General features: G+C 42.0%; 3 protein-coding genes across 4 annotated transcripts; 2 read left to right on the top strand and 1 right to left on the bottom strand.

Moving 5' to 3' along the window:
- The first annotated feature begins 151 nt into the window (after positions 1-151).
- LOC133841844 (ADP-ribosylation factor-like protein 1) lies at positions 152-1,223 on the top strand. Its single transcript, XM_062274618.1, has 3 exons — positions 152-311; positions 426-642; positions 698-1,223. The coding sequence occupies exons 1-3, from the start codon at positions 308-310 to the stop codon at positions 1,017-1,019; spliced, it is 543 nt and encodes a 180-aa protein (XP_062130602.1). The 5' UTR covers positions 152-307; the 3' UTR covers positions 1,020-1,223.
- Positions 1,157-4,729, bottom strand: LOC133841802 (DNA polymerase delta catalytic subunit). Its single transcript, XM_062274547.1, has 2 exons — positions 4,523-4,729; positions 1,157-4,456 (listed from the first exon to the last, which is right to left on the bottom strand). Exons 1-2 carry the CDS (start codon positions 4,582-4,584, stop codon positions 1,240-1,242), a joined length of 3,279 nt encoding a protein of 1,092 aa, XP_062130531.1. The 5' UTR covers positions 4,585-4,729; the 3' UTR covers positions 1,157-1,239.
- A 358-nt stretch (positions 4,730-5,087) lies between these two features.
- On the top strand, positions 5,088-9,678 carry LOC133841813 (palmitoyltransferase Hip14). 2 transcript variants are annotated; one of them, XM_062274568.1, is made up of 5 exons: positions 5,088-5,243; positions 5,324-6,129; positions 6,429-7,103; positions 7,164-7,443; positions 7,501-9,678. In XM_062274568.1, the coding sequence occupies exons 2-5, from the start codon at positions 5,566-5,568 to the stop codon at positions 7,899-7,901; spliced, it is 1,920 nt and encodes a 639-aa protein (XP_062130552.1). In that variant the 5' UTR covers positions 5,088-5,243; positions 5,324-5,565; the 3' UTR covers positions 7,902-9,678. The 2 variants fall into 2 exon arrangements, with proteins under 2 accessions (XP_062130552.1, XP_062130551.1); XM_062274567.1 differs by having other exon boundaries at positions 5,229-5,243; positions 5,300-6,129.
- Positions 9,679-11,107: the final 1,429 nt, after the last annotated feature.

The following is an 11,107-nucleotide window of genomic DNA, read 5'->3' as shown; positions in this document are numbered from 1 at the left end:
ATTGTATCTTAAAAAATATGCAAAATAAAATTTATTAAATTAAATTTAACCAAATTTTTCTAAAATATTTTTATGTAAAGTTTGCATAAAAATATTCTTGTGCTGCTGAACGCCGGCGATGACACGTCATGTTCACGTGCATGGTGAATGGCAAAATTCTGTCATTTAGTGAAAACAAGAGCAGAGCAAATTGGTTGCAAGAGCAATAAATACTAGAGTAACATAATAATTAGTTAGTTTAAAATATTTAAATACATATAATTAAGCATTTAGAGGCACTTGGCACAATTGCAAACGAGCTTTAATTATGGGTATGCATTACGTCTGTTTTTTTTATTGTGTTGTGGGTGTCAGCACACAAAAAGTCACCACCAACTTTACAATCATTTTTTTTCATTGCTCGATTTTTCATTTTCATTTTGCAGGTGGGGTGCTCAGCTATTTTCGTGGTCTGCTCGGCTCCAGGGAGATGCGCATCTTGATATTGGGGCTTGATGGCGCTGGCAAAACAACGATTCTATACAGGCTGCAGGTGGGCGAGGTGGTCACGACGATACCCACAATTGGCTTCAACGTGGAGCAGGTCACATACAAAAACTTGAAGTTTCAAGTCTGGGATCTGGGTGGCCAGACCAGTATTAGGTGAGTCTATCTCTTTCTGCTGGTGTTACTAAACTAATCTTATCTTTTTTTGTAGACCATATTGGCGCTGTTATTATAGCAACACAGATGCCATCATTTATGTGGTAGACTCGGCAGATCGAGATCGAATTGGTATCTCCAAGGACGAGCTCTTGTATATGCTGCGCGAAGAGGAGCTGGCGGGCGCGATACTTGTCGTCTTGGCCAACAAACAGGACATGGACGGCTGTATGACCGTTGCCGAAGTGCATCACGCGTTAGGTTTGGAGAATCTAAAGAATCGCACATTTCAAATATTCAAAACATCGGCCACCAAAGGTGAGGGGCTCGATCAGGCCATGGACTGGCTATCGAATACGCTGCAAAGCCGAAAATAGTCACAGTCATGCCCCCAATACCAAACTTCGCCTGCCGCCCCTTGTAAAATTTGTCCAAAGTGAAAAAGGAAAGTTCTTAAAACGAAAAAAAAACGCTTATGCGCAACATAAAAAAGATCCAAACACACACACACAACTTTGTAATAACTTCTAGTAATATATATATATTATTATATTAAATTATAGGTTTATATAATGTAATAATCTTTAGCGACTTCTTTTACCACTCGGGGAGTCCAAAGCGTCGCACACGCTGCTCCTGCGTATCTAGCTCCATGCGCACCTTTTGTCGCATATAGAAAATGGGACAATCGCGATTTGAACAGATTACCTCCTCATGCAACGAACCCTGACAGCGCTGACACTCCGTCCAGAGTCGAGCAAACGTTTCTTCCAGTCCACGCTTCGATGCCACCTCCTTCTGATAGAGTTCGCTCATCTTTGGTTCGCAGTGCGGACACAAGCACGCCTGCTCATAACCCTTGGGCATTAGGGATTTGCAACCCAAGCATGCTGCCTTCTTGGTCATAAAACCCGCCAATCCGCCCACCTTTGAGGTGACGACAGTCCTAGTCCTTGTGTGTTCGCCTTTGAGCAGTACCGACTCCGCTTTATCGCCCAAAATAGGCTCAAAGATACGCAACAGTGGCTTGGATAGTTGCTGCTCCAAATAATAGTTGGCATCAATGGGCACACTATTCTCTAGCACATACAACGGATCCTCGGCTTTCTGATAAGCTGGTGTATTCTTAGCCGCAGCACAGATCACATAAGGCACACGATCACCCAGTTTGGGCGCTGTGCCCGCATCACGTTTCTTCATCTTGGCTGCCAGCTCAACATGCGCCTGCTTGGCAGCGTAATCCGTCTTAGCCAGCTCTTTGGTAATGACCAGCTGTGAGATATCAATGCGATTGCACAGCAAATCCGCAATGATTTGCTTGCAATAATCAACCGCTCCCTCGGGATCGCGTTCAATCAGCAACTTTTGCAGACAAGCGTTCATCAGATTGGCCACCAATGGCGAGTTATCGCGACGCACTGTCTCAATACCCTTGCAATCCATTTTGTCATACTTTTCCGGTTTGGTGAAATACAATCCTGCATAGCGCTTCTTGTTGATCAACAAATAGGGATAGTAAACCTTCTCGAATTCCAGTTTAATGGGCTGCACAAATTTGGCGCTAACCAAGTCGGCTGCTTCTCTGCCAAGTTCCATGCTGCGCTCCAAGCTCTTGACACCAAAGTTAACCATCACCGAATCCGTGTCACCATAGATGACCACCGCATCGTTCTCATAGCCATTAGCGCGTGTGTAATGCGTCTCCACCTCGTTCTTGGTCATCTCAATCATTGTGCGTCCATAAGCAGTAACGCTGCCCGAGATCTCCAAGCAAGGCAGTTTTCCCACCTGAGCTCCAGTGAAGCCATACACTGAATTTGCTGATATCTTCAACGCTAACTGGCGACCATCCAACACCTGCCGCTTGAACGGATCTTTCTCCACTTTTAGATCGTTCTTTGCACGTTTACGCGCCGCCAGCAGCGACTCCAAGATCTCGGGCAGTAAGCCACGACGCAGATCCGCCTTGACGAAACTGTTATTCGCAGGCGTGCGCTCCACTTGATCATCCGTCAATCCCAGCTTATCCTTTGCTCCAGGCAGCAGTAAAGTGGTGTAGCATAGATTGTGGGCCATCATAATACTAGGATACAGCGAGGCAAAATCGAGTGTACTAATGGGATCAGCATAATAGCCACGCTTCGGTTCGATGACAGTGGCGCCTTCATACTGCTCATCGGATCCACTTGAAGTGTAGGATGGCATGATGAAACCTTTAGTTTTGGCTTTGCGCAGCAGCTGACTGAGCACCTTGATTTGTTGGCCACGCGTCAGCAGCGATTCAAGTGGGACGCCTGTGACACGCGCCATCTCCATGTAGTTCACAATGGCCATAAGTTTCTCGAGAAGACGTAATGGCAAATAGGCATCCTTTAAGCAATACATGGCCAAGCGACGACGCGTCTGCTCGTCGCCATTCTGCAGATCCGTGATAATGCTGTGGTGTACGTCCTCCTTCTGCTCCTGCAGAAAATGATAGCTCACCGCATTCAAAGTGTATGAACGCAGTTTGTAATCGCGGAGCAGCACAAACAGCAAATCGAAGGGCACGCGTCCTTCAAAGTTGACATATTGATTCTCTCGTCTGCCCATTTGTTTGGACTGCAGCACCTGCTCCTTGATGACCGAACGTATGTTCTTAATCCTGCCTAGATACTCGAAGCCTTGAACTTTCAAATGCGCTGCTCGATTCAGTAAATAAGGTATATCAAAGTTGTTGATGTTGTAGCCAGTTAAGATGTCCGGATCCACTTCGCGCACAAAAGCCGCCCATTTGTCCAGTAGTTGCTGCTCCTTGTCATAACACAGCACCTGGCTGCCAATGATGGGAGCACATTCCTTCAACGTGAATACATTCCTGATGAACGGCTCTGATTCGCCTTGTCGGATTACCATGTTGGCAATTTGTATAACTGGATCCATTTTGGCCTCTGGGAAGATGCCACGGCGACCAGCGCACTCAATATCGAAGCTAAGAATGCGCAACGGCGCCACCTTGGACCACTCGCCTTCGGGTTCATGGGAGATGAACTGATCATAAGCCACATCCACTTCCAGTTGGCAACGTGACTCGGGCGCCGGCTTAGAGTTGCGTCCACGCAGTCGCCATGCCCCCGGTGGCAACTCAATCCAATTGCAGCCGACAACTTGTGTTTCCACCATGAAACGGATGTCAAAGTCGATATTGTTCTCAAAGGCACGGCAATCCTGGAAGTCAAATGCGCCCATTATCACTTCCTTTTTGAGCAACCTGGAGGCAGCGGCCACAAAACGCGGCAACGTCACCGTGATTTTAATGTACCACTGCTTTTCATCGCCCTGATAGCCATGAATATTGAGGCGTTGCACCAGCTCTACAGCAAGCACGGCTTCCTGCACATGATCCTTGTTGTTGCGTATGTCGGCAATGACCTTTTTGTCCAGCGCTTCGTGCAGGTCGGCGCAGTGCCGCTGTTCAAAGTTTTTGGGCGCCGAGATGTAGAAATAGGGACAATAACCATGGACATGACAGCAAACCGAGTTGCCCTCCATGGTGACGCCGAACATACGCACAACTGGCACCGGGCCGAGCTGGGCACCTGGCATGCCGGGCAGTGGTTGCCCCAAATAGTTCTCCACGTCCAGCTGCTGGAATGTCAAACTGTCCTCAGCTGGATTTAGCTTAGGAGGCGCTGCTCGGGACCAACGTTCGCTCGTCTGTTGATTTTCGGGTCCTTCGCCCATCAGTTGGGTTTGATCCAAATCGTCGTTGGGCTCAAAGGCGGCCAGCTCGGCCTCGAAACCGCCGCCCATCTCATCATCATCATCAAAATTTCTGCAAATTTGCAAAGTTCAGATTATATTTCACTTCAATCGACGCCAAACAAAAGCTTTTGTTTACCTTGACTTTTTTGAGTGGCCGTTGGCTGTGCCATTGCCATTAAATTTACGTTTATTATCCATGCTATCTGTTTGCTTAATAATATAACGAAATTAACTAGTAAACCAACAAAATAATTTGCAAATTAAATGATGCAAAAAACGCGGCAACAACGCGGGAAAATCAGAAGTAGAATTTGCGAATAAACCAACTGTTCATTTTAGGCCAAATTGGCAGGACTGTCATTGTGCGGGTTTTAAATGCATCGCAGTATTTTATGAAATTTGTTAATGGAAAGCAGTATTTTGCATTTTTAAAAATTAATAACTATATATAAAGATCATTTACCAATAAAAGGAATAGTTAGCATTTTCTTTTACATTAAATAGATTACCAATAAATATTAATAAATTGATTTCTAAAGAATTATATCAAAATATTATGAATACACTGTTTGGCATAATCGAAATTATTGTTTAAAATTTCTACAAGCAATCTTTAAATTTTAAATATATCCAATAGATATGCCAAGCCAAATTTCAAATATTTAAAAGATAATTAATATAAATGCGAATTCAATGGCAACAGAAAATTTGAATTCCGTATTTATTTTGCTCATACATAAAAATACCAGTTTTGAATACTACAAGAGGATTTCGTATATTTGTGTGCATGCGTGTGTGTGCATTATGTTTTTGGTTTAATCGTGAATCGGTCACACTGACCAGCAGCAGATATTTTCGTATGTAAAACGCATTAAAAACTGCGAATTGTGTAAATATTTAACAAGGTTTACAGTGTGCGTCTATGTTTGTTTCTTAGTACACGCTTAATGTGCTGCTGCATGGAAAATAAAACGCAGCAAAATGCTTGCCTTGTGAAATAACAACCCAAATACCTTCAAATACCTGGCGGGGGTGTGTGCGAATGTGCAGTGTGTGCGTGCGTATGTGTGTGTGTGCATGGGGGATGTTAAGTGAATCACACTCACACAATTAATATAACAAAAAAAGAAGAAATAAAGGAAACCAGAAAACACACACACTTATTCCTGGAGCAAAAAGATGTACCAAAGCGCCTGCAATGCGGCCACGACAGGCTCGTGCGTGCCCGGTGCGGGCAATCAAACCGATAACGATCGCCAAGCGGCGCTGATAGCACAACAGCCACCAACAGCGCCCGTCGAACCCGATTACAGTGGCTTCGATATCGTCAAAGCCACACAGTACGGTGCGATAGCACGCGTGCGGGATCTGGTCGAGTCCGGCTGGGATGTGAATCAGCCCGACAGTGAAACAGTCACACTGCTTCATTGGGCAGCCATCAACAATCGACGAGATATCATTCGCTACTTTCTGGAAAAGGGCGCTACCGTCGATGCTGTTGGCGGCGAATTGAATGCCACCCCCCTGCATTGGGCCACCCGCCAAGGTCACTTGGGTGCCGTCGTCCTGCTGATGGCTGCGGGCGCCGACCCGCGTATTCGGGATGCGGAGGGCTGCTCTTGCATACACATTGCCGCACAGTTTGCACACACTGCATTGGTGGCCTACTTCATAGCCAAGGGTGTAGATCCAGATCTGCAGGACCGCGGCGGCATGACGGCGTTGATGTGGGCGGCATGGAAGGTGAGTCAACTAGAATTACACTTATCACCCTTATGATTTATATTAAATAAGACTTAATGCACACTGTAATCAAAAACTGGAAAGTTATTTAAGATTCCCCATAGTATTAATCGGTCTATCCAACTGTTTAAACATCTAGATCTAAAAGTATCCAAATTCTCAAGTTGAGAGTCTATAACTTTCATAAACATCAAAAATCATCATTCGGCAACTATGGCTTCCCTACTTCCGTTACACCTAACTTTAACCTCCAATTGTTGTTTATATAATAAATTTGCTTGCATTGAATCTTCCATTAGGTGTGTGCTCTGGATCCCGTGCGTCTGCTACTCACATTAGGCGCCAATCCCGCCATGGTTGACTACACACACGGCAACACGGCGTTGCACTGGGCCATCTTGGCCCGCAATGCGACAGCCATCACAACGCTGGTGCTCAAATCGAAGGCATCGCTGGATGCGCCCAATTTACGGGCAGAAACACCACTCTCAATGCTGGAGGCTCAAACCGGTGCCATTTGGATTGGTGCTAAGGTCATGGATCGGGTGCGTGAGGCAGCGCTCAGCTCGCAGCAACGTCGTTCTCTGGTATCCAAGTTGCGGCACGACAAACGCTTGCGTTGGTGGTCGATGGTCGCCTGTCCGTTTACCGCCTTCTATTTGGCGGGCATTGTGTTTACCATCAACACGCTGTACATTATCAAGTTTTTCCTGCTCGGCTGCCTGTATGCAGTGTTTCACACCATTGGCAAGACGCTGTTCGATGAGCATCTGATGGCGTTGTTGCCGCTTTCCGTCTATTTGGCCACCAAAGCTTGGTTCTATGTAACTTGGCTAATGTATATTGACGATGCGGTGTCGTTGCCAACCACCGTGTGCTTCCTCATCTGTTCGCTGGGCTTGTGGGTATGCTTTCTCAAGTCGTGGAAGGGTGATCCCGGCATCATACGACCCACCAGAGAGCAGCGCTTCAAAGTAAGTGAAGGAAATTAGATATGTTATAATGTAGATTAATTATATGTTTCAATTTTGTAGACAATTATTGAGCTGTCGGAGCGCGGCGGTATTGGCTTTGAACCCGCTTCCTTTTGCTCGGGCTGCCTGGTGCGTCGTCCGATTCGTTCCAAGCACTGCTCGGTGTGCGATCGTTGTGTGGCACGCTTCGATCACCATTGCCCCTGGGTGGGCAATTGTATTGGTCTCAAGAATCACAGCTACTTTATGGGCTTTCTCTGGATGCTGTTGATCATGTGCGCCTGGATGATCTACGGCGGCTCTAAATACTATGTCAACGAGTGCAATGTGCACTTTGACGGTGAGTCTAAAATGTGATTACATTTTAAGTTGAGTGCTTAACTAACTTTTCGATTAGATTTCCTCACTGCGATGCGCGCTATTGGCAACTGCAATGCTTGGGTGGGCTGGGTCATGGGCAACGCTTTGCTGCACATGTCCTGGGTCATCTTGCTAACCATTTGCCAGACCTATCAGGTAATTTGCCTCGGAATGACCACCAACGAGCGCATGAATCGTGGACGCTATCGCCATTTCCAGGCCAAGGGTGGACACAGCCCATTCACGCGTGGCCCGTTGCTCAATCTAATTGATTTCCTTGAGTGCAATTGCTTTGGTTTGGTGCAACCGCGACGCGTTGATTGGATGAACTACTATGACTATGATGCTCAGGTGCATCAGACCATTGAGAAGGAGCCGCTGCTGCGTGGCGATGGTGCCGACAATGATGGCTTGGCGGGTGATCATCAGTATGTGTAGGATAAGTCCTATCGGGATGCGAAGACGCTTCAAATGCCCATTGCGCATGTTTAACCGATGCTTTAGATATGTATTGTATTGTATGGAAACCCCCCGCCTATCCTGGTGGATTAGCTTCGTATTTATTTCTAGTGATTTGTAATTGGTACGCGCTGCTGCAAACACAACGATTTAACAACACCAACATCAAGAATAGCAAACAAGAAAAGAGAATGCAAAAATAATAGAGAATGAATAGAAAACACAGATGAGAGAAGCGTCGTTCGCAGACCGATATCGGATCGAGCAAATTGGGCACAATATATGCCTCGATACAACATCATAGATACGTACATTTATTGTGCTTGTATTTTACCTGTAATTACAAAAACTCTGTACATTTTTTCAGCATATTTCTTAACTAGCACATTTCTTAGACGTTCTCAAGTATTTGTAATACCAAAAAACAAAAACAAAAATGAAATGAATTACCAACCGAACAAAACAACCACACAGACACACAAAAGTTTAACAATCGCAACAAAATCAAAAAAAAAAAACAAATTAAGCAAAAAGACAAAAACGATAAAGTAAATTAATTTCAAGTCGTGCAATATTTAAAAATTCCAATTTTTTCCACAAAAATTAATAAAAATACAAATGGTAAAGCGCACAGAAAACAAACGAAATACAAGAACAAAAACAATCTTTCAAATATGTGTATTCTAAAAGCAAGATTATAGTTAAATAGGTTGCAGTTGCCTTTGAGGGAGCTTGGATTCGCTTCAAACTTGATCCAAGTTGTCTCGCCATTAAGCAGCTTTTTCAATGAACCAAAAGAACAAAACACCAAAACTAACAAAACCACAAATACGTCAAATGTTTATGAGAATACGATTTGCATACTTAAATAATGAATAAAGAACAATTCTAAACGCGATCCGATTCAATACGCACTAGTCTAGTCAGCAATCATTTAAGTAAAAAGAAGTGAAGAAAAACAAAAATTATAGTGCAACAACAAAGACGATATATATATATACATATAAATAAATATTGCATATTAAAATATACATATATATACATATTTATATCTAAATAGTTATGAAATTATGTACACCTATAAATGAAGGAATTTCGACAAAATGCAACAACCTGACAACAAAATGAAGAACAACAACAACACGTAGCTAAAGAACCGTTTCTAATTGTAACACGTTACTTAAATGCATTTAAATTTAAATAACAATTTCAACTATAAAAATTTAATATATATATATATATGTAAAAATAAACAATTATGTATGTATATGTAATATTGTAACTCAGAAACACTTTTCGATGTACTATTTTGTATTTGAGATTATACAAAAAAAAAGGAAGCGTACTTTTCACTCTGCGATTTGCTACAACCTATTTGTTTAAACATTTTTATATTCTTTTGCTTGCATTGTTATATAAACAAATACCGAAAACAACAAAGAACTTAAAAAACAAAAGAGAGATGATACGCTTTTAAAAGACTATGATGAAAATGTGTTGAAAGTGACATGAGAAGCCAGGCAAACAAACCCTAATATCGTAAGTGTTTTTTGGCCCCCCGATTAAACAAACAAAATGCAAAAAAAATAAAAATAAAATCCATTGCCTACGTCTTTAGTTTAGTCACTAAGTTCAAGACAAAATATGTGTATTAAATAGTATGTAGAACGATATGCAAGGCGAGGTGTATGTAACAATGTGCGTTAAAAATTTAATAATAAATAGTACTTTATTCCGTATTCGAAAAAGAAAGCAACCAACGTATTTTTTTACTTTAGCAAAATTTATACATTTTATTTTAGAACTTGCAAATTGCCTATTTATCTGCCCAACTTGTAAAATTTATAAAAACTATTTCGATGTTCATATCGTTTTTTAGTATAACAATAAGTAATAAATAAAAATGCTTTTTAAATACAGTAGAATCCGGTTATAACGACTCCGCTTATAGTGTCCGTCCGGTTATTGCGACGATAAGTCGATGGCTTGGTTGGTCCCCATACAAACTTATATGAAAGGGACTCCGCTTAGTACGTCTCCGCTTTTAGCGACTATACCGACGAAATTTTTCACAATTCAACCCGATATTGAGACGAAAAAAAAAAAATACATCGAAATAATGCCAACAAATTTAAGTATCAAACGACGCTGTCATAAATGTATGCATTTATCAGTGATTGGCACTCTTGCTTGTGTTCGTAGGACGGAAAGGTTCTTATATTCTCAATACTCTCTGTTAGTTTTAGCTTAGCTTATGCTAAGGAACATGCAGGTATGGAAAAACCATGCTATTAAATTAAATTTATAAATTTTTTGTTTTGTTTAAAAATTAATTTGTTTTATCTTAAAAACCTATTACGAACATGGCAACCATAAAAAAAAAACAAAAATTAGTTTTGCTCTTTTCGGTTAGTGCGTCTTCCGGGTATAACGACGTAAAATCGTCGGTTCCTTGAAAGTCGCTATAACCGGAATCTACTGTATTTATTATTAAAAATCAAATACAAATTATTAAAAATGTATGTAAACAAATCAATGCGTTTATTATTCCCTTGCTCAAGTCACAAGTGATTTCCCTATAGATCGGTAATGTAAATCGATAGAGCTAGGTGTCCTGATTACGAAAAGGTAAGTCCAGGAAAGATCTTTGAAGATTTAACAGAAATAAGACAAAAAATTAAGATTCTAATAAAAATAATTGTTTTTGAATTTTTAACGGGTTTGCCTTTCTGTCGGTTACAATCAATTTTAAATTGGCGATGGTAAATTGCAAAAATATCAAATTTTCTGCAGTTTACTTTGAGGGTGCAGCAGCTTACATCTACATTGCGATAGATGACTCCACTAATTAAGCAAGTGACTTGCTGTATTTCTGCTCGCTATTGGTTTATGTTCGCCTGGTATTTCTCCTGGTTGGAACTTTTCTGCAGTTTGTGGCGGTATCGAGTAGACAACAACAACACTAACATAATTAGTAGTTGTTGTTGTAATTATTGGTGTTTTAGTTGTTGTTGTTGCTGGTGTTGGCTTCTTGCAACCGCCACGAAAGTCTAAAAGTGCCAAATCAATATTTGAAATACCAGGCGAACATAAATCAGCAGCAAGCGGTTGCTTTGAAAACCAGTTTCGTTCGTTTTTTCAAAAGTCCGCTCTGTTCGCTATGCAAAAATATCAAATTTTCTGCA

The sequence above is a fragment of the Drosophila sulfurigaster genome, chromosome 3 (assembly GCF_023558435.1).
Source record: "Drosophila sulfurigaster albostrigata strain 15112-1811.04 chromosome 3, ASM2355843v2, whole genome shotgun sequence".
NCBI lineage: Eukaryota > Metazoa > Arthropoda > Insecta > Diptera > Drosophilidae > Drosophila > Drosophila sulfurigaster.
The sequence above is the reverse complement of the archived record's forward strand: the minus strand, read 5'-3'. Positions and strand labels throughout refer to the sequence as shown.

Coding starts and splice junctions, on each gene's coding strand:
- LOC133841844 (XM_062274618.1), top strand. Junction 643..697: donor GGTGGCCAGACCAGTATTAG/GTGAGTCTATCT, acceptor CTTTTTTTGTAG/ACCATATTGGCGCTGTTATT.
- LOC133841802 (XM_062274547.1), bottom strand. CDS start 4,584: ATGGATAATAAACGTAAATTTAATGGCAATGGCACAGCCAACGGCCAC. Junction 4,457..4,522: donor GGCCACTCAAAAAAGTCAAG/GTAAACAAAAGC, acceptor GCAAATTTGCAG/AAATTTTGATGATGATGATG.
- LOC133841813 (XM_062274568.1), top strand. CDS start 5,566: ATGTACCAAAGCGCCTGCAATGCGGCCACGACAGGCTCGTGCGTGCCC. Junction 7,104..7,163: donor CCAGAGAGCAGCGCTTCAAA/GTAAGTGAAGGA, acceptor TCAATTTTGTAG/ACAATTATTGAGCTGTCGGA. Junction 7,444..7,500: donor GTGCAATGTGCACTTTGACG/GTGAGTCTAAAA, acceptor CTTTTCGATTAG/ATTTCCTCACTGCGATGCGC.